Source organism: Girardinichthys multiradiatus, chromosome 17 (assembly GCF_021462225.1).
Source record: "Girardinichthys multiradiatus isolate DD_20200921_A chromosome 17, DD_fGirMul_XY1, whole genome shotgun sequence".
NCBI classification, from domain to species: Eukaryota; Metazoa; Chordata; class Actinopteri; order Cyprinodontiformes; family Goodeidae; genus Girardinichthys; species Girardinichthys multiradiatus.
Genome location: NC_061809.1, coordinates 27605637 through 27628103, shown reverse-complemented (window position 1 = coordinate 27628103; position 22467 = coordinate 27605637). Strand labels below are relative to the sequence as shown.

The 22467-nt window shown below is 43.3% G+C and overlaps 1 protein-coding gene across 1 annotated transcript; it reads left to right on the top strand.

The window, feature by feature from the left end:
• Positions 1-2485: 2485 nt before the first annotated feature.
• Positions 2486-20530, top strand: dclre1c (DNA cross-link repair 1C, PSO2 homolog (S. cerevisiae)). Its single transcript, XM_047390165.1, has 15 exons — positions 2486-2733; positions 2817-2868; positions 3657-3741; positions 3831-3890; positions 4002-4057; positions 5255-5356; positions 5460-5532; positions 5609-5749; positions 13481-13582; positions 14114-14250; positions 14329-14383; positions 14580-14668; positions 15387-15484; positions 16902-16988; positions 18387-20530. The coding sequence occupies exons 1-15, from the start codon at positions 2625-2627 to the stop codon at positions 19010-19012; spliced, it is 1872 nt and encodes a 623-aa protein (XP_047246121.1). The 5' UTR covers positions 2486-2624; the 3' UTR covers positions 19013-20530.
• Positions 20531-22467: the final 1937 nt, after the last annotated feature.

The window sequence follows — 22467 nt, the reverse complement described above, 5'->3', positions numbered from 1 at the left end:
CCGTCTGCTGTTACGCTGAGGTCCAGTAACACCGCATTGACACCACGCCAATAAACGCTTTACCTTCCAAAAGAAATCATCTTAACTTGTAGCCAGGTCAGTTGCCTGCAGACTGGTAAGGAGTGAACCCAGTGAAGTTTTTGTTTTCTTTTTTTATTTGTCTAAAGCTTCCAGCAGAGGGCGCTGAAAGCGTCTGTCAAAATAGGGACACACACACACACACACACAAAAATAAATCTTTACATGTATTATACGACGTATTGATTTGACCATATTTGAATTACTGTAAAAAAAAAAAAGTGTGGAAAAACATATAAGAAAGCCATAACAACACAGAAAAGGTCCAGTAGAATAATTATAGAAAGTACACAAATGATCTCTTTTAAAAATGAAAAGCCATTTTTTAAATACCACAAAGACTATTTCAACCTATAAATAAAAAGTTCCACATTTAACACAGAAACACATTTTGGAGAGAGATGATATTTTACAATGTACTGGGAGAATAATGGTTCTGTAAAAATATATAAGTTTATACTTTAAGTTATTCCTTTTACAATGTCATTTTTATCAATCAATTAATCAAACTTTACACACTCAGACCAAAGTGTTGTACAGGTCAATAAAACAAATGATAAAAAGAAAAGGGGTAAAACAATACAAAGAAAATATATAAAAAAAACTATTAATAAAACCAGCCTGATATTTCTGCTCAACTGAAATTAAAAGCTAAGTTAAAAAGATGAGTCTTTAAGAGATTTCAAAATCATTCAAGGTGCAGTTCCAAGGTTTGGGAGTTCCTAGGAGCTCTAAAATCAGCAGGTTTTACCTCAGAGTTCTGCTGGGAACATGCCTGTGTGAGAGGTCCAATAAGTAAGGAGATGTCTGACCATTTAAACATTTAAAAACCAAAAGTAAAATCTTAAAAGCAATCCTAAAACATACAGGCAGCCAATCCCAGGAGGACACTATGGGAGTAATGTGGTCATGTTATTTTTTACTGGTCAGCAGACGAGCTGCAGCTTTTTGAACCAGCTGCAGAAGAACAGAGTTGTCCATCCCAGTATAGAGAGAGATGCAGTAGTTGCATCTCTGTTGCAAGTGTTATGGACTTGCATTTTACACACTAATGGAATATTTTGCCAGTTTGCAGCATATGCTCACACCAGACACAAATGACATTGCCCAAAATGCTAAAGGTCACAGAGTGATATAAGCACAGATGAGAAAGAGAGGAAAGAAGAATATACGCATATATCTCACCAGATATTGTCATTGCATGATTTTCTAATATCCTGCGGCCCTCGTCCAGTCTAGAGGTAATGTAAGCATGTATCACCCTTTCGATGGCACTATGAGGTGGATAGTGTTTGATTTTAGAGATCAACCTCAGATGGTAGAAGCTAGACTGGACTACTCCACTGACCTGTGCCAGTCTAAAACAGTTATAAAAATACCTCAAAATTCCTGATAACAGTACAACTAAAACAATTTAAATGACCAATTGTACTGCTACACTCAGGTGATTGTTAACAAGTCAGCTTTCCCAAAAACTCTGTCTTATTTCCATCCAAGTAGAGGAGGTTAAGCTCTGTCCAAGTTTAAGATATTTACTACTAACTGGCTTCCACTTGCTTTTAGAGGGAAACAGATCTGTGCATCATCCACAAAACAATAAAAAGACAAAATATACTTTCTAAAAATTTAACTCAGAGGAGGCAGAAGAGGATGGAGCCTTGAGGAACACCACCCTCCAGAGCAGCCTTAGAGTAGGAAAGCTGACTGAACTGGACAGAGAAGCTTCTGTCAGCAGTTAGATCAAGTAAAATTAAAATGGCAGAGTCATCCGAGTCAGCAGTTACACGCAGATCATTCAAAACTGTAAAAAGTGCTGTCACACAATTTAAAACCAGACTGAAATTTCTCAGTATACCCATGAAGCTGTAGACGATTCTGTAATTGGAGGTAAACCACATTCTGTTATATTTTGGAGAGAACTTAGAACATTGCGATCTAAGTTAGTCTTTTTGAGAGGGTCGGTTGTACAAACTGCACGTCTAAAAACAACTGGGACACATCCTAAGGGAAGAGATGTGTTGACTAACTTCACAATAAAGGTGCCTACAGCACTGAATACATCCTTAATTAGTCTGGATGGAATACTGTCACCTGGGCAATAAGGCCACAGATGTTGGACAACCTTGTAAATCTGGGAAAAGGACATATTCAAAAAGATCTAAAGTAGCAGAGGAATCAGGAGTTAAAACATTAAACTCAAATAAAACTAACAGATGATCAAAATACCAGAGTCACATATTTGAATAACATTTCCACTGGTTTTATATGGTAGAAGAAATGTAAAAATTGTCAAAGATTTTTCTGACTTTTTGAGATGCCACTCTCAACATGGCGGACACTGACGTACTGACGCCAATGAGCCAAGAGGCGTCTGTTTTTCTGTGTACCATAGAGCCAGCAGATGGCGACATTACCTAACCACTTTCTGGTTGGAACGTAGAAGAAGAACAGTTAACCTGGGCGGGCAAACAAGCTCAGCTCTGACGAGGATGTTGGAGCAGAACAAATTAACTTCAGGTGGTCCGGCCGAACGGTTCGGTTGAGAGATGAGTTCGTTTGCGGGTCGGATGAGGGAGTACCCCAACGTGTCTCTGGACCGGTTCGACAGGGAGAACCTGCACGCCCAGGCTTATTTCCTTTCCCACTGTCACAAAGGTGATTTAATATTTGGCTTTTATTTACGGTTCTATCGTGATACATCTTTGACACCAGGTGTGTTCTGGGTTTTGGTTTATCAGACCACATGAAAGGCTTGAAAGGACCTCTGCTGAAGAGAAAACTGCAGTTCAGGTGAGAACATCTGACCTCTGGTTTGATTAAATGGGACTAAATTAAATTATTTAACTTCTGTCATATTTTAACAACATGTAAGGTTCTAGTAAAGAATGCGGAGCGAGAAAAAAACAAACTTACTGGATAAGCTCAATGTGGAGATCCAAAAGTGCCAAGATTAGAATTTGATTAAAAACAAATAATTAAAATATTAACTAAACATGTGATTAAATATGCATATGAGTTATTATTTATGTTTATGTTTATAGGTTAATATTCTCTCTTAAGTTAATTTTAATTTAAAAACGAATTTATGTTTAAAATAAACTATTAAATGGAAGCGGCTCCATTCATAGAAAGAACTGCCCAGTAAGTTCTAAGATGTGCTATTAAAACCCAGTGTAAGGGTTGACTTTTTACTGTTTAAACCTTTATAACAATTAAATTATTGAAGAAAAATATCTTTATTGTTAAATATTAAAGCTTCTGATGAATTTCAAGCTGTCTTGGTTTATTATGCCAGAATTTGCATTTGAAAATATACATTTGAATAATAAAAAGTAAAGAATTTCTCCTGAAAGTTGTTAAAAATTTCCGGTGTTTTTTGTTTTTGGAATGAAAAGGTTTCATGATGAGATCTGTGGAAAAGGTTTCCACTTACAGATCAATATTGGAGAGAATAAAATGAACATTAGAACCAAGCTAACAATAAAATCAACTGTTGGGTATAAATTAGGGAGCAACATTAAAGGAGGTTTAATTGGAAAAAAACAAAAAAAAACATCCTTCCTGTTTTCTGTTTGCAGTCGAACAGTCAGACTTTACTGCTCCTTTGTGACCAAAGAGCTGCTGCTGAACAATCCCAAGTACGCTTTCTGGGACGAATATGTAGTGAGTCTGCCCTCTCCTTCTCTTGGATAACGCTGCAGGATTTTAGAACCTCACAAGAAGCTGAGTTTGGTTTCAATAACCCGTCACAGGTTCCTCTGGAGCTGGAAAGCCCGACTCAGATTTCCCTGGTGGATGAAGCGTCTGGAGAGGTTAGTTCCTTCAGGAGTCAAACCCGTCTGTAGTCATTGCTTTAGATTGGAGCTTTTCTGTGTTTGTCAATGCAGTTTCTTTAACTTTGGATTTTTGTGTTTGTGGGACAGAAAGAGGAGATCGTGGTAACGCTGCTTCCTGCAGGTCACTGTCCTGGATCGGTCATGTGAGTCACATCCTCCTCAATCGATCCTTCACCTTTTATTTGAACATGTTTGTACTAATTTCCTGCAAGCCGTAAAGACTTATTTAAAGCTCTGCATGTGCTGCAAATTCAGTTTTGGTGGAGTCAAAAATAAGCTCAAAACTGTGTCTGGTTTGCATCAGGAGTCTGAAGCAGGAATCTGTTTACAAATCTGCTCAAAGCAGGGTGGAGGGGGGGCTCTGTTCATGGTGAAGAATCTGTTCGTTCAGTATTGGGGAAGAAGAAAGCTGTTGATCATTAGGAATCATTTCAAGAATCTGTATAGACTCAGGAGTTATGTTCAAAATAAGCAATCTGTTTGGATTTACTTACAAAACTGTTCAGAGGCAGGAATCTGTTCACCGTTGAAGAACTGTTCATTTTCTGGAAGTCTGTTCAGAGTCTTAGCATCTATTGTGGAATCTATTCAAAAATATAAAATCTGTTTAGTAGTGGCAATCTGTTTTACAAATCTGTTCAGAGATCTGTTTGGAGTTGGGAATCTATTGGTTCCGATTTGGAAATAACAGTCTGGCAACAATCTGGCATCTATTAAGTGTTGAATTTGTTAAGTGTTGGGAATCTGGAATCTGTTCAGTCTCAAATTTGAGTGTATTCATTGTCTGGGAGTTCAGAGTCTGGAATTTGCTCAAAATAAGGAGTGTGTTGGAGATCTGTTAGGGGTTGACAATCTTTTTGTTGTGTTGAAAATGAGGAATCTGTTTAGGGAGTCAGTGGAGAGTCAGTCTATTCAGAATCGAGGATCTGTTCAGTCGTTAATGTATTCAACAATGCAGTTTGGTAGGATGCTGATTAGCTTTGGGAATTAGGTGTCTGTTCAGAGGTGGTATTCTATAAAAAAGGAATTTGTTCATTCATCTGTTCAGTGTGAGGAATCTGTGAGGAGTTTTTTCAGTGTTGGAAATGTGTTGAAATTTAGGAATCTGTTGAATGAAACAAAAGCAGCCGAAGTCCAAAAATACTTCGTCTGACCTCCAGGAACTCCAGAGAACTGTTGATCCAACCAGTTTAAAGGTTTACAGGAAGCTATGGTTGATTGGAATGGAATGGAAAGGGACAGTGATGTTTGTGCTGACCCCAGATTCCTGATGTGTTGTTGTTTTAATGCAAATGTAGGTGTTTACCAATCAAAGTTTACCCAAAAGATCGCATTCTCAGGTTCCTCTTTGAGGGTCGCCAAGGAAACGTATTGTACACTGGGGACTTCCGGTTGGCGATGGGAGACGCGTCCAGAATGGAGCATCTTCACTCTGGCAGCAGGTGAAGTCAGGAGAGTTCCCTCTTTGTCCTGGTAGAGAAATTTATCTGTGGTTCCGGATATTTGTTCGGGGTTTTTCATAGCCGTCTGCTTCGTGTCCCACAGGGTCAAAGATATCCAGAGTGTTTATCTGGACTCTACCTTCTACGACACACGCTTCTACCAGATCCCCAGCCGAGTGAGTCTTTTTGCTTCATTGTAACAAACTTCCGACTCTCAACGTTTGATTGTTTTTTTCCTCCCTTTGTTTGTAGGAGGTCTGTTTGAAAGGAATTTCAGAGCTGATCGGGAACTGGATCAGTCAGAGTTCGTATCATGTTGTGTGGCTCAACTGTAAGGCTGCTTACGGATACGAATACCTGTTTACAAACCTGGGAGATGTGTTCAGCACACAGGTGACACATTCATGAAATTCAGAAGTCTGAGTCCTGTAATCTGTTCATTTTCATGGAAACAGGGTTTCTACGCTGTCTTAAAGTCTGGATTTTGATTTAAGGATGAAAAAAGAAACAGGATGGAAACATATTATTCCCTATCCCATTGTCTACAGGACAAACATCTGAATTTCTAAAAAGAAAACTTTTCTGGTGCTTTTACAGTAAAAGATGCATAAAGAATAGGAGGGGTACACATGTAGGTGCATCCATCCATCTGTCCATCTGTCCTTCCATGCATGTAGGTGCATCCATCCATCCATCTGTCCTTCCATGCATGTAGGTGCATCCATCCATCCATCTGTCCTTCCATGCATGTAGGTGCATCCATCTGTCCTTCCATGCATGTAGGTGCATCCATCTGTCCTTCCATGCATGTAGGTGCATCCATCCATCCGTCCATCCTTCCATGCATGTAGGTGCATCCATCCATCCATCTGTCCATCCATCCTTCCACGCATGTAGGTGCATCCATCTGTCCTTCCATGCATGTAGGTGCATCCATCCATCCGTCCATCCTTCCATGCATGTAGGTGCATCCATCTGTCCTTCCATGCATGTAGGTGCATCCATCCATCCGTCCATCCTTCCATGCATGTAGGTGCATCCATCCATCCATCTGTCCTTCCATGCATGTAGGTGCATCCATCCATCCGTCCATCCATCCTTCCATGCATGTAGGTGCCTCCATCTGTCCTTCCATGCATATAGGTGCATCCATCCATCTGTCCATCCATCCTTCCACGCATGTAGGTGCATCCATCTGTCCTTCCATGCATGTAGGTGCATCCATCCATCCGTCCATCCTTCCATGCATGTAGGTGCATCCATCCATCCATCTGTCCTTCCATGCATGTAGGTGCCTCCATCTGTCCTTCCATGCATGTAGGTGCATCCATCCATCTGTCCATCCGTCCTTCCATGCATGTAGGTGCATCCATCTGTCCTTCCATGCATGTAGGTACATCCATCCATCCTTCCATCCGTCCTTCCATGCATGTAGGTGCATCCATCCATCCTTCCATCCGTCCTTCCATGCATGTAGGTGCATCCATCCATCTGTCCATCCATCCTTCCATGCATGTAGGTGCATCCATCTGTCCTTCCATGCATGTAGGTACATCCATCCATCCGTCCTTCCATGCATGTAGGTGCATCCATCCATCCGTCCATCCGTCCTTCCATGCATGTAGGTGCATCCATCCGTCCTTCCATGCATGTAGGTGCATCCATCCATCCGTCCATCCTTCCATGCATGTAGGTGCATCCATCCATCTGTCCATCCATCCTTCCACGCATGTAGGTGCATCCATCTGTCCTTCCATGCATGTAGGTGCATCCATCCATCCGTCCATCCTTCCATGCATGTAGGTGCATCCATCTGTCCTTCCATGCATGTAGGTGCATCCATCCATCCGTCCATCCTTCCATGCATGTAGGTGCATCCATCCATCCATCTGTCCTTCCATGCATGTAGGTGCATCCATCCATCCGTCCATCCATCCTTCCATGCATGTAGGTGCCTCCATCTGTCCTTCCATGCATATAGGTGCATCCATCCATCTGTCCATCCATCCTTCCACGCATGTAGGTGCATCCATCTGTCCTTCCATGCATGTAGGTGCATCCATCCATCCGTCCATCCTTCCATGCATGTAGGTGCATCCATCCATCCATCTGTCCTTCCATGCATGTAGGTGCCTCCATCTGTCCTTCCATGCATGTAGGTGCATCCATCCATCTGTCCATCCATCCTTCCATGCATGTAGGTGCATCCATCTGTCCTTCCATCCGTCCTTCCATGCATGTAGGTGCATCCATCTGTCCTTCCATGCATGTAGGTACATCCATCCATCCTTCCATCCGTCCTTCCATGCATGTAGGTGCATCCATCCATCCTTCCATCCGTCCTTCCATGCATGTAGGTGCATCCATCCATCTGTCCATCCATCCTTCCATGCATGTAGGTGCATCCATCTGTCCTTCCATGCATGTAGGTACATCCATCCATCCGTCCTTCCATGCATGTAGGTGCATCCATCCATCCGTCCATCCGTCCTTCCATGCATGTAGGTGCATCCATCCGTCCTTCCATGCATGTAGGTGCATCCATCCATCCGTCCATCCGTCCTTCCATGCATGTAGGTGCATCCATCCGTCCTTCCATGCATGTAGGTGCATCCGTCCATCCATCCTTCCATGCATGTAGGTGCATCCATCCGTCCGTCCATCCGTCCTTCCATGCATGTAGGTGCATCCATCCATCCTTCCATCCATCCTTCCATGCATGTAGGTGCATCCATCCGTCCTTCCATGCATGTAGGTGCATCCGTCCATCCGTCCTTCCATGCATGTAGGTGCATCCATCCGTCCTTCCATGCATGTAGGTGCATCTGTCCATCCATCCTTCCACGCATGTAGGTGCATCCATCTGTCCTTCCATGCATGTAGGTGCATCCATCCGTCCTTCCATGCATGTAGGTGCATCTGTCCATCCGTCCTTCCATGCATGTAGGTGCATCCATCCGTCCTTCCATGCATGTAGGTGCATCTGTCCATCCATCCTTCCACGCATGTAGGTGCATCCATCTGTCCTTCCATGCATGTAGGTGCATCCATCCATCCGTCCATCCATCCTTCCATGCATGTAGGTGCATCCATCTGTCCTTCCATGCATGTAGGTGCATCCATCCATCCTTCCATCCGTCCTTCCATGCATGTAGGTGCATCCATCCGTCCTTCCATGCATGTAGGTGCATCCATCCGTCCTTCCATGCATGTAGGTGCATCCGTCCATCCGTCCTTCCATGCATGTAGGTGCATCCATCCGTCCTTCCATGCATGTAGGTGCATCTGTCCATCCATCCTTCCACGCATGTAGGTGCATCCATCTGTCCTTCCATGCATGTAGGTGCATCCATCTGTCCGTCCGTCCATCCATCCTTCCATGCATGTAGGTGCATCCATCCGTCCTTCCATGCATGTAGGTGCATCCATCCGTCCTTCCATGCATGTAGGTGCATCCGTCCATCCGTCCTTCCATGCATGTAAGTGCATCCATCCATCCGTCCATCCATGCATGTAGATGCATCCATCCATCCGTCCATCCAACCGTCCTTCCATGCATGTAGGTGCATCCATCCATCCTTCCATCCATCCTTCCATGCATGTAGGTGCATCCATCCGTCCTTCCATGCATGTAGGTGCATCCATCCATCCGTCCATCCGTCCTTCCATGCATGTAGGTGCATCCATCCGTCCTTCCATGCATGTAGGTGCATCCGTCCATCCATCCGCCCTTCCATGCATGTAGGTGCATCCGTCCATCCATCCGTCCTTCCATGCATGTAGGTGCATCCATCCATCCGTCCATCCGTCCTTCCATGCATGTAGGTGCATCCGTCCATCCATCCGTCCTTCCATGCATGTAGGTGCATCCATCCATCCGTCCATCCGTCCTTCCATGCATGTAGGTGCATCCGTCCATCCATCCGTCCTTCCATGCATGTAGGTGCATCCGTCCATCCATCCGCCCTTCCATGCATGTAGATGCATCCATCCATCCGTCCATCCGTCCTTCCATGCATGTAGATGCATCCATCCATCCGTCCATCCGTCCTTCCATGCATGTAGGTGCATCCGTCCATCCATCCGTCCTTCCATGCATGTAGGTGCATCCGTCCATCCATCCGCCCTTCCATGCATGTAGATGCATCCATCCATCCGTCCATCCGTCCTTCCATGCATGTAGGTGCATCCATCCGTCCATCCATCCGTCCTTCCATGCATGTAGGTGCATCCGTCCATCCATCCGCCCTTCCATGCATGTAGATGCATCCATCCATCCGTCCATCCATCCGTCCTTCCATGCATGTAGGTGCATCCATCCATCCGTCCATCCGTCCTTCCATGCATGTAGGTGCATCTGTCCATCCATCCGTCCATCCATCCGTCCTTCCATGCATGTAGGTGCATCCGTCCATCCATCCGCCCTTCCATGCATGTAGATGCATCCGTCCATCCATCCGCCCTTCCATGCATGTAGATGCATCCATCCATCCGTCCATCCATCCGTCCTTCCATGCATGTAGGTGCATCCGTCCATCCGTCCATCCGTCCTTCCACGCATGTAGGTGCATCCATCCATCCTTCCATGCATGTAGGTGCATCCATCCATCCTTCCACGCATGTAGGTGCATCCATCCATCCTTCCATGCATGTAGGTGCATCCATCCATCCGTCCATCCGTCCTTCCATGCATGTAGGTGCATCCGTCCATCCATCCGTCCTTCCATGCATGTAGGTGCATCCGTCCATCCATCCGCCCTTCCATGCATGTAGATGCATCCATCCATCCGTCCATCCGTCCTTCCATGCATGTAGATGCATCCATCCATCCGTCCACCCGTCCTTCCAAGCATGTAGGTGCATCCGTCCATCCATCCGTCCTTCCATGCATGTAGGTGCATCCGTCCATCCATCCGCCCTTCCATGCATGTAGATGCATCCATCCATCCGTCCATCCGTCCTTCCATGCATGTAGGTGCATCCATCCGTCCATCCATCCGTCCTTCCATGCATGTAGGTGCATCCGTCCATCCATCCGCCCTTCCATGCATGTAGATGCATCCATCCATCCGTCCATCCATCCGTCCTTCCATGCATGTAGGTGCATCCATCCATCCGTCCATCCGTCCTTCCATGCATGTAGGTGCATCTGTCCATCCATCCGTCCATCCATCCGTCCTTCCATGCATGTAGGTGCATCCGTCCATCCATCCGCCCTTCCATGCATGTAGATGCATCCGTCCATCCATCCGCCCTTCCATGCATGTAGATGCATCCATCCATCCGTCCATCCATCCGTCCTTCCATGCATGTAGGTGCATCCGTCCATCCATCCGTCCTTCCATGCATGTAGGTGCATCCGTCCATCCATCCGCCCTTCCATGCATGTAGGTGCATCCATCCATCCGTCCATCCGTCCTTCCACGCATGTAGGTGCATCCATCCATCCTTCCATGCATGTAGGTGCATCCATCCATCCTTCCACGCATGTAGGTGCATCCATCCATCCTTCCATGCATGTAGGTGCATCCATCCATCCGTCCATCCATCCTTCCATGCATGTAGGTGCATCCATCCATCCGTCCATCCGTCCTTCCATGCATGTAGGTGCATCCATCCATCCGTCCATCCATCCGTCCTTCCATGCATGTAGGTGCATCCATCCATCCGTCCATCCGTCCTTCCACGCATGTAGGTGCATCCATCCATCCTTCCATGCATGTAGGTGCATCCATCCATCCTTCCACGCATGTAGGTGCATCCATCCATCCTTCCATGCATGTAGGTGCATCCATCCATCCGTCCATCCATCCTTCCATGCATGTAGGTGCATCCATCCATCCGTCCATCCGTCCTTCCATGCATGTAGGTGCATCCATCCATCCGTCCATCCATCCTTCCATGCATGTAGGTGCATCCATCCATCCTTCCATGCATGTAGGTGCATCCATCCATCCGTCCATCCATCCTTCCATGCATGTAGGTGCATCCATCCATCCGTCCATCCATCCTTCCATGCATGTAGGTGCATCCATCCGTCCTTCCATGCATATAGGTGCATCCATCCGTCCGTCCATCCATCCTTCCATGCATGTAGGTGCATCCATCCGTCCTTCCATGCATATAGGTGCATCCATCCATCCTTCCATCCATCCTTCCATCCATCCTTCCATGCATGTAGGTGCATCCATCCATCCGTCCATCCGTCCTTCCATGCATGTACAGGTCCTTCTCAAAATATTAGCATATTGTGATAAAGTTCATTATTTTCCATAATGTCATGATGAAAATTTAACATTCATATATTTTAGATTCATTGCACACTAACTGAAATATTTCAGGTCTTTTATTGTCTTAATACAGATGATTTTGGCATACAGCTCATGAAAACCCAAAATTCCTATCTCACAAAATTAGCATATCATTAAAAGGGTCTCTAAATGAGCTATGAACCTAATCATCTGAATCAACAAGTTAACTCTAAACACCTGCAAAAGATTCCTGAGGCCTTTAAAACTCCCAGCCTGGTTCATCACTCAAAACCCCAATCATGGGTAAGACTGCCGACCTGACTGCTGTCCAGAAGGCCACTATTGACACCCTCAAGCAAGAGGGTAAGACACAGAAAGACATTTCTGAACGAATAGGCTGTTCCCAGAGTGCTGTATCAAGGCACCTCAGTGGGAAGTCTGTGGGAAGGAAAAAGTGTGGCAGAAAACGCTGCACAACGAGAAGAGGTGACCGGACCCTGAGGAAGATTGTGGAGAAGGGCCGATTCCAGACCTTGGGGGACCTGCGGAAGCAGTGGACTGAGTCTGGAGTAGAAACATCCAGAGCCACCGTGCACAGGCGTGTGCAGGAAATGGGCTACAGGTGCCGCATTCCCCAGGTCAAGCCACTTTTGAACCAGAAACAGCGGCAGAAGCGCCTGACCTGGGCTACAGAGAAGCAGCACTGTTGCTCAGTGGTCCAAAGTACTTTTTTTGGATGAAAGCAAATTCTGCATGTCATTCGGAAATCAAGGTGCCAGAGTCTGGAGGAAGACTGGGGAGAAGGAAATGCCAAAATGCCAGAAGTCCAGTGTCAAGTACCCACAGTCAGTGATGGTCTGGGGTGCCGTGTCAGCTGCTGGTGTTGGTCCACTGTGTTTTATCAAGGGCAGGGTCAATGCAGCTAGCTATCAGGAGATTTTGGAGCACTTCATGCTTCCATCTGCTGAAAAGCTTTATGGAGATGAAGATTTCATTTTTCAGCACGACCTGGCACCAGCTCACAGTGCCAAAACCACTGGTAAATGGTTTACTGACCATGGTATCACTGTGCTCAATTGGCCTGCCAACTCTCCTGACCTGAACCCCATAGAGAATCTGTGGGATATTGTGAAGAGAACGTTGAGAGACTCAAGACCCAACACTCTGGATGAGCTAAAGGCCGCTATCGAAGCATCCTGGGCCTCCATAAGACCTCAGCAGTGCCACAGGCTGATTGCCTCCATGCCACGCCGCATTGAAGCAGTCATTTCTGCAAAAGGATTCCCGACCAAGTATTGAGTGCATAACTGTACATGATTATTTGAAGGTTGACGTTTTTTGTATTAAAAACACTTTTCTTTTATTGGTCGGATGAAATATGCTAATTTTGTGAGATAGGAATTTTGGGTTTTCATGAGCTGTATGCCAAAATCATCCGTATTAAGACAATAAAAGACCTGAAATATTTCAGTTAGTGTGCAATGAATCTAAAATATATGAATGTTAAATTTTCATCATGACATTATGGAAAATAATGAACTTTATCACAATATGCTAATATTTTGAGAAGGACCTGTAGGTGCATCCATCTGTTTGACCTTTCCATCCAATAAATCCTCCATCAACCCATCATCCAGCGTTCCTTCCCTACAGTCTAACTTTTAGCTCCATATTTAATGTTTGAATTGATGGACCATTTTGAGTCTGGAAAAGCAGGGAAATCTTGACATGGAAATTGTTTAGTTTGTTTATTTTCAGGGGAACCTGTTGGTTATCTGAAAATGCTATGGTTCTGATATTAAGGGAAATAAGAAAGTGGAAAATTGGGTAAATCTGTTCAGGATTTTAGTTTTAAATGTATCTTTTCTCCTAGATCCACGTCAGCAGTCTGGCCATGTTCAAGAAGATGCCAGAGATCCTGAGCTATGTGACCACCGACCGCAGATCCCAGATCCACGCCTGTAGACACCCGAAGGTCTGTTTTTACAGCACCTCAGGTCCTGCTTGATTCGTTTCCCTGGCAACCAACCAAACTACATTTTAACTATAGAGATTAGTAGCTGGAATACTCTGGTATACATAGGGGTTTATGGTAGACTAAATGGTGCTGAGGTACAGAACAAGTCCAGCGCATCACCCCTCCACCACCATGCTTGATAGTTGCTGTTCATTATGGCCAAACATCTTTACTTTGGTGTCGTCTGTCCAAAAGATTTTGTTCCAGAAGTCTGGTAGATCACTCAGATGGAGCTTTGCAAAGCTTGAAGCTGTGCTGCTGTGATATTTTTAAAAATTGCGTTAAATAGGTAACAAATTAGTTCAAATGTAACCAAAGACAAGGTGCAACATTTGAAAGTTCTAAGACCTTCTCAGATAAAACTGTTATGAAAAGAATAGAAGTAGTCCTAGTTTCCTTGTACCATGAGAGCATTTAGGAGTTAAAATGCAAATAAAATCTTAAGAAATAAAGGCTGGACCAGGACTTATGCACAGTATTTCGGTGTAGGATGAGGAGTTTTTCCAGGGCAACAGGCTGCCGTGTGGCTGCACTGCTGTTGACGGGACACCGCTCCGGATCATCAGCATTAAACCATCGACCATGTGGTTCGGAGAGAGAACGAAGAAGACCAACGTCATCATAAAGTAGGAAACTAACTTCGGTCAGTTTGGGGAAGCGGTGTCCATGTGTTGATACTTGGAAATAAATACCTTTTCCTCCAGAACAGGAAGCAGTTCATACAGAGCCTGCTTCAGCTTCCACTCCTCCTACTCCGAGGTCAGACTTTCACTTTTATCTCTCTTATAACTTTATTTCATGAACAAATGAGCTGGAAAAAAACACTCACGTTCCAGATAAATCTGAAAAACAAAAGCTTTGAGAGAAAAGATGTCTTTAAGTTTCTTTGACTGTTTCACACAAATGGCTGCTTTGTATTTATCCAGTTATTTTCCTGATTCCTGTTTATTTTCAGATCAAAGACTTCCTGTCCTACCTGCAGCCCGTCAACATCCTTCCGAGTGTCATCCCGATTGGACGCACGCTGGCTGATGTCTCACAGATGTGAGTCAAGCTGGACTTTTATTTGTGAAACCATTGAAATACTTTAAAGGAGCAATGTTTTCTAAATTAATTTCTTCCTGTGATATTTTGTGCTACAACGTGTCAGGAATGTTCCCACAGTCTGGAAAAGTCTGGAAAACGTGGTTTATTTCCAGGTCTGGATGAGTTAAGAAAGAAAAGGAAGCAAAAACAATTTTTCTAGACATTATTTCCTATTTTTTTTATTATATAAATGTTGGGTCAATCTCTCTGTTCCTTTGTCCATCCATACCTCCAACTTCCTATTCTTCCATTTATCCGTCCATTCATTTTTCTTTTTATTAATTGGTCAGTTGATTTAACAATACATGCATTTGTCTGTTGATTCCACACTTAAACTATTTAAATTTGGATATTTTTGTTCATTATGGATTTCATGCAGATATTTCTACAGAAATTAGGCTTTGAGAACTCTGGAAACTTCGAGTCTGGAATTTTTATAAATGAAACATGTGCGGGAAGCCAGAACATGTAACTTTAGTTTATCTCTTATAAACATTCGTTCCTGCATTGCAGACCCATATCTGAAAAGTTGGAAGGATCCTAATTGAAGTTGACTGAAACTGCAATCCTGACTCTGTCCCCAGGGTTTAAAACTGAAAGCTGCAGAATCATTCCAGCCCTTCATTGAATGTTAACCAGCTCATTATAAAAGAAACGCTTCCTTATGTCTGTTCAGGTTGAGGCTGATGTGCAGGAACCAGCCTGATGGAGCAGCGTTCATATACAAGCCTCTGGGAGTCCTGAAGCGACGCAGAGTTCAGCGGCTGACTCACGGTGACAAACACTAAACCATTTCCTTTCTATCTGACAGCAGTGGTGTCCAAACCTGATTTCTATGGGCCGATGTTCTGCATGTTCCAGATGCTTCTCTGGTCCAGCACGCATGACTTAAATGATTGGGTCACGTAATCCTGCGGTTTGAATCTGTGTGTTGAAACAGGGTGTTTTTAGATGTACTATAGCCTGCAGAACCCAGGAACCTGAAGATCAGAGTTGGACACCACTAAAAAAGAAAATGCCCATCATAAAAAAACAGGAATTTTTCTGGAAAAATCAAGAAGACGACGACAAAGACTGAAAGTTGAAATAGAAGACAATTAGAGTAATGGAGTAAAACGTCTGTATTTGCCAACTGTTGTGGGAAAAAAGTTATAAATTTTAACTATAATCCAAGTGGAAGTAATGCAGGCCCATAACAGCAGGCACATTTAGGGTCCTGGTTCTCATCTTTTAAAACACATTTCAAGATAAGATGGGAAGTTGGTTCTGCAGCTACTTCTTTAAAACAAGTTTTATTCAGCAAACATTGCAACAATTATCTCGTAGTTTCCCGAGGAGCTCATTTCTTCCTTCCTGCTGAAACACTGAACCCATCGTTGGCCTTCAGAAATACAGCTCCGCTCCAGAGTTTAACCTTATTAACTTGGGCTTTCCAGGGTGATTATAAATCGTACATCTGCCATTAGTTTAGTGACTTTATTGTGGATTTTCTCTGATCCAAATTATATGTGCAGGCTCAAATTTAAACATTAATCTCTACTGATATCTGATGGAACATCTCATCACGTTTGACCTTGACCACTCCATCAACAAGGTTCTGGATGTGTGTTTGACCACTCCTTTTGCCAGTGTTCATTTAAATTGGTAGTTTTTATGTGACATGACTGCATGGTGGCAGAGTTGGTAGCGCTGTTCCCCTTTCAGCAAGAAGGTCCATTTTGGATCTGTTTGGGATCATTATCCTGCTGGAACATCCCACTGTGTCTAAATCTCAATCTTCTAGCTTATTTTTCCATTCACCGTAGAGCCCCACAGCATGGTACATGCTTTACTGTTGGTATATTGGTTCTTGGGTTTGAAAGCCTTATTTTAACTCTTCTTGTATGATCATCAAACTGTTCTCCAGCCTTGAGTCAAGTTGGTTCCTGGGTTGTTCCTGAACATCTGAACCAATTTCCTCTCTTTAGAAGAAGGAAAGTTTAGGTCAGATGGTCACATTTGGGTGTTCCGACAGCAAGATAATCCCGTATGGACATCCAAACCTGAACCTCATGTCTTCAGAAATGTGGATTATGGTTGAAATCTGGGTCTCAGTCAGGAAACCAACCAGTTTAAATGAACTCTAAAATCGGCAGCGTTTAGTTCTTGTTGCTTTCAGCTGTGAAGTTTGGTTTCATGTTTCTGTGTTCAGACTCGGGCAGCGATGATGAGCTGTTTGAAGGTTTGGATCTGGCTCCGGTCAGGAAGAAGATGAGTCTTAACCAGGAACCAGAAAACGGTACCCTTTTTATGTTGGTCAAAAACTTAAGTATAGTTTTGAACATTTTCTGATTTAATTAACTCTTTCCAACCAAAACAAACATTTTTATTTGGGTATTTAAGTATCTTATGTCTGACACAGCAGCTACAGTTAAACAAGAATGTAAAATGAATACTTTAGATAAGAAGATGCCACAAAATAAATCAAATGCCTAGCTTGTACTGAGCAAAAAGCAGCGATAACCTGTGGAAATGTGTTGGTACGCTTTTATAAATGTGCAGCTGTGTTTAATATTAGTACTTTTGGAGAGTACAGTATGTTCCAAAGGTATTCATACCCTCTGAACTTCAGATCAAAATTTGAAGGAAAATGATTCGTGGCCTTGAGTTTATTTTAGTAAATGTAATCTGAAAAGTGTGGCCTACATTTGTGTTTAGCCTCTGAGTCATTTACAGCCGGAAGGTCCTCTGGGTTGTGTTTCTAACAGCAGAATGAAGCTTTATTTTTCTTTGAGCTAAACAGCTTAAGCTCTGTCAGATTGGATGGAGGGCATCTGCAAAAATGTATTTTCAAGTATTACCACGGACTCGGTTGGATTTACATCTGGACTTTGATTAGGACATTCTAATACATGAATATTCTTTGTTCTGAACCGTCCCATTGGATCTCTGGCTGTATGTTCAGGGTGGTTGTCCTGATGGAAGGAAAACCTCAACCCCAGCCTCAGTCTTCTACGGCCTCCAACAGGCTTTCTTCCAGGATCATCCTGGATTCAGCTCCACCCGTCAGCTCTGTCCCCACTGAACAACAAGATACCCACAGCATGATGCTGCCACCACCACGTTTCATTGTGGGCGTGGTGTGTTCAGGGTGATGTGCAGCTGTATTTGTACTGAGATTAAATTACACACAGGTTCTCTGTTTACAAATTAATTCAATTCAGTTTATTTATATAACATCAATTCACAACACGTCATCTCAAGGCACTTTACAAAGTCAGTTTAGTTGAATCATACAGATTCCAAGTCAATTACATACATCCTAATTGATCCTAGTTATTAAACAATGCCGTCAAATTAAGTTTTTATTCATATAAAAGTTTTTCCATCCAACAAAACCCAGCAGATTGGATCGAGTCAGTGACTTGCAGCATTCACTCCTCCTGGATGAGCACGAAGTAACAGTGGACAGTCGCCTGAATTGTGTCGTTGACTTTGCAGCAATTCCTCATCAATTAGATGACCTCTGAAGGCAATTAGTTGCACTGGAATTGATTTAGGGTTAAAAAGAGGCAATCATCATCTTCCTCCCACTTCACAATTATCACCCTCTTATTTTGGTCAGAATGTGACTAAACTGATTGGGTGTCTCACTGCAATTGTGCCACAGAACAGTAATTTTGTTTGTTGACTTTAGATACGCCGCCTGTGAGAATAGCGCCCCCTGTGGCCATGTCAATACCTCCGCTGGTCTCTGACACGACGTCTGTTGGACAGAACTACTTTGACTGCACTGAGTCCAACGGTGAGGACGACAGCGATGAGGATGACGAGGGAAAAGCAGACATAAAAAAGACGGAGGAAGGAAGAGATTCACCAAAATGGGAGGATTTCTTCACCACAGAGCCGCTGAGTGACAGCCAGAACAGCCAATCACATTCCTGCTGCTCCGTTGCAGCCACCACCCCCTCCAGAGAGACTGGATCACAGACCCCAGATCTGTTCAGCGATGAGGACCAAACACCTGACAACGTGGAAACCTTCAGCCTGACCCTGTCCGCCTCACTGTCCAGTCATTCCTCACAGAACCTGGAAGACACAGTGATCCTCCACCCACAGACCCAGAATACCAGTTCTGATTGTGTCCAATCAGAACTGGAGGAGCTGCCAGCATCTCAGGCCTCATCGGATTTTGACATCCCCTCCACGCCAGAGTCGAAGGTGCCGCAGCCGGACGACCTGCTGCAGCTGTACAGGAAGCTGGCATCAGGAGAGGAAGTGGTCATCAGAGGAGGTGGTCAGGTTGGGCATGAAGGAGATTAACCCTCACGTCTGCATTAATGAGTCCAAAACAGGTTTTAATGTTTCCCCCAAAACCTCTTGGCTGCTTTCAGAGGAAATACGTTTGATTCTTAGAGATAGTGGATCTAAATCGGACCTCAGATGGACATAAAAGCAAGTTCTATTCCACCATGTTGTTTATTTTACAAAAACAAACCATCAGTGTATAAAGGTAAGTACACCCCATGATACAGCAGCTCTTAGAACCACTTTTAGCAGCAGTTTCTCAGTAAAGTTTTCCTGTCTGATTCATTCAGTCTCTCACGTCGTAGAGGAACTTTGGCCCAGTCTTCTTTCCAACGTTTGCCTCTGAACAGCTGTCCCAACACAGCATTTCTGTCAGGTGTAAAATCTGGACTTTGACTGGGCCGTTGCAGCACCTTGTCTTTTTCAGGCATTTTATTGTAGATTAGCTGCTGTGTTTGGGATCACTGTCCTGCTGATGACCCAGTTTGGACCAAGCTTCAGCTCTAGGGTCTGATGTGAGCCTTTCCAAAACTAGCCCAAATCATCACCCTCCACTACCTTACTTGACAGTTGGGATGAGGAGCTTTTGCTGACATGTTACATTTAGTGCCGTGTGTTATCCCCTAGAATCCTCATCTTTGGTCTCCTCGTTGCAATGTGCTGAAACAGTCTTGTTACAAATCTTTTTAGAAAGGAGGTTTTCTCCTTCAGCCTGTGCCAAACATACTTCTTTGAGGCCTGTAGAGTTCAAATGATGGAAGGACAGTTGGAAAAAGAACAGTTAGCCAGATAAATAAGATCTCTGAACTTTGAATGCATTGACCTGGGTGAGAAGATGATTAATGTCCACTCCTGGGGAAACTGGTTTCCAGTCAGATTAATGGGCCCCTTTTAGGTCACTGCTGATGTATTTCCGCCTTGACATTGTGTTACACCTAAATGCAGCAGAGCAGCAAACTGACAATCGGTTAATCAGTACACCTGGCTGCTGGTTTCCTTAAATCCTATAGGAGCAAGGGTGTACTTATTTTTTCACTGTTTTGGTTTATTTCTTGTTTAACATAGACATGCTGTGTTTTATGTGTTGAAATGTCTTTGATTTCGGCTGCCTGTCTTTTAGTGTAAGAAGTTTCTTGGACTTGGTCTCCGTCTGAATCTTCTCTTGGTTCTCTGCTCTGACGTGAGACGTTTTCTCTGCAGCTTCAGTCTAACCTCTAAAACCACTCAGACCTCAGACTCTTTCAGCTGCACTTTAAGTTCATTCATGTCCTACATGGACTCCTGCACCTGTGCACGTATCACATCTACATTCCCGCTCAGCTTGCCACCCTGTGGTTTTCTCCTCCTCGTCTTACTGTAAAAGTGGATCAACTGGTGAAAAAGGAAAGACTTTTGTTCATGCAATCGAAATGTAATATTTATTTTCACCTCAGCAGCAGGTTTCCAGTCTGGATCAATTAGTTTTACTCTTAGGTCGTTATATGTAACTACCAGCTGTTTTTGTGTTGCACAAATAAAGTTTTTCTTTTTGAATTCAGAGTACCTTGTTTTTGTAATTTCTCACATTTCTTTCTACATTTATGAGAATAAACCAAGAGAAGGATTAAACAATCTGGCTGTCTTTTGTAGTATTAGGAAACATTCAGTATATTTCAACATAAACCAGACCACAGCTTCCATAGGGGTGGCGACAGAGAGCTAAAGGAGGCAAACATACCTGGAGATGGAAACTTGAATTTCCTGCTGAAATGTCATGTGAGTATTATTTTGTTGCATTTTCCTCCCAAGTAAAGACAACTTTCATAGATTAAAAGTTTATCAGTAGTTGAAATATCTTTTGTCGTCCCTCAGTGGGGAAGTGAAAAGCAAAAATATAAAAACAGAAAAGGAAGAATAAGAGACTGAAAAGTGAGTATTTGTCCTGAGATTAAAGGAAATGTGCTACCATGTAGGCTAATATACAAAATGTACAAAATTTGTCTCATCACCAAGCCACATCTTGACTCGACCATTCTGCCTTTCCGTCAGCTTTCTCCCTCACAGCAAGAACCAAATCTTGTCATGTGAACCTACAGCTTCTCAGTCGTTCTAAAACTGTAATGTTCCTCCTATGAAGTCACTTATTTATTGGTTCTGATGGATGCTTGGAGTCACTGTGATGCTGAAAAACTAGATCCCTTACTTAAAAGCATTGTCTTCCACATATAGAGAATACAGGAGATTATTGCAAGAAGGACAGAACCAGTACCCCTGCTGTTGCTTTTGGCCTCTTTGAAAACCAAAGATGGAAACGGGTCGGGGAGGCTGCAGTCATTTTGGAGAAACATTCAGTTTTCTCCAAGCGACTGTCTTTGCTGTGAGTGTGGCGGTATAGTACTCGGTGGTACAGTTTAGGAGCTGGAATCGTTGTAGTGAGTTTATTCGAATCCTGCAATGCAGAGCTGGTCTTATTTTGCCATTTATTTATTTAGAAAGAAAATGAAACATTTACTGACACCATTCACACATTTAACATAAGCTCACAGACATAGAATCTGACACATTATGATTTAAACTTTGTCTTGGAAACTATTTACTGCCTTTTATGATATAAATTCACAATTGGTCGTCTTCTGCAGGAATCGATTGAAGAGGGGAACCCACACATCCCTATCCAGCCCTTCCTAGAGGATCCTGAGCTCTTCCTGGTTAATATAGTAACTTGCAAAATGTTTTTATGCGTCCTGAACGTTTTTATTTGCATTTTATGTGAAAGTTAAACTGAAACTCATTGAGATGAAAAATGCTGAGGAAAATTGGCAAATTTAATTGTATTTCTGTTAATCTTTCTGTAGAAAAGCTGAGCTTGCTCTCATCCACACAAGGATTTAATGTGTTTTTGTTCTGCTCCAGCCCTCTAGATTAAGGACCAAATTTACAGACCAAAATGTTCTTTAACTGTTAAATATTCTTTCCTGCAGTGTCGTTGAAGTAGAAATCTCAGCATAACTTCATGACTGTCTCAACCTCAGAGGGTGGAGACAAGACGCTGCAGGTTTTCAGGTGAGCTCATCTCACTGATTATTAGTCATACTCAACCTGATAAGATAATGAGGATAAGTCATCCTTTAACTGTCAATTAATTTAAAGGCAGAAAAAGACCAGAACATCCATTTGAATTAATCTTCTGGCTTTTAAGTTGGAAAATACCTCTTCCTTTTATGTTGCCTAAAATGGTTGCGGTCAGAAGTGTCAATCTGGTATTGATTGTGAGATTTTATGTTTATTGACCAACACAAAGCAATGCCTATTTTTGATGTGGAAGGAAAATAATGTATATTTTTCAATATTTCCTTTACTAAAAAAAATGTACCCATGTCTTTTCAGTCCCCCCTTTTCTCAGATACCCCTGAATCCAGCACTGTGTAATTTAATCACTGTATAAATGCAGGTGTTCTGTGAAGGTCTCAGAGGTTCTTTAGAGAACAACC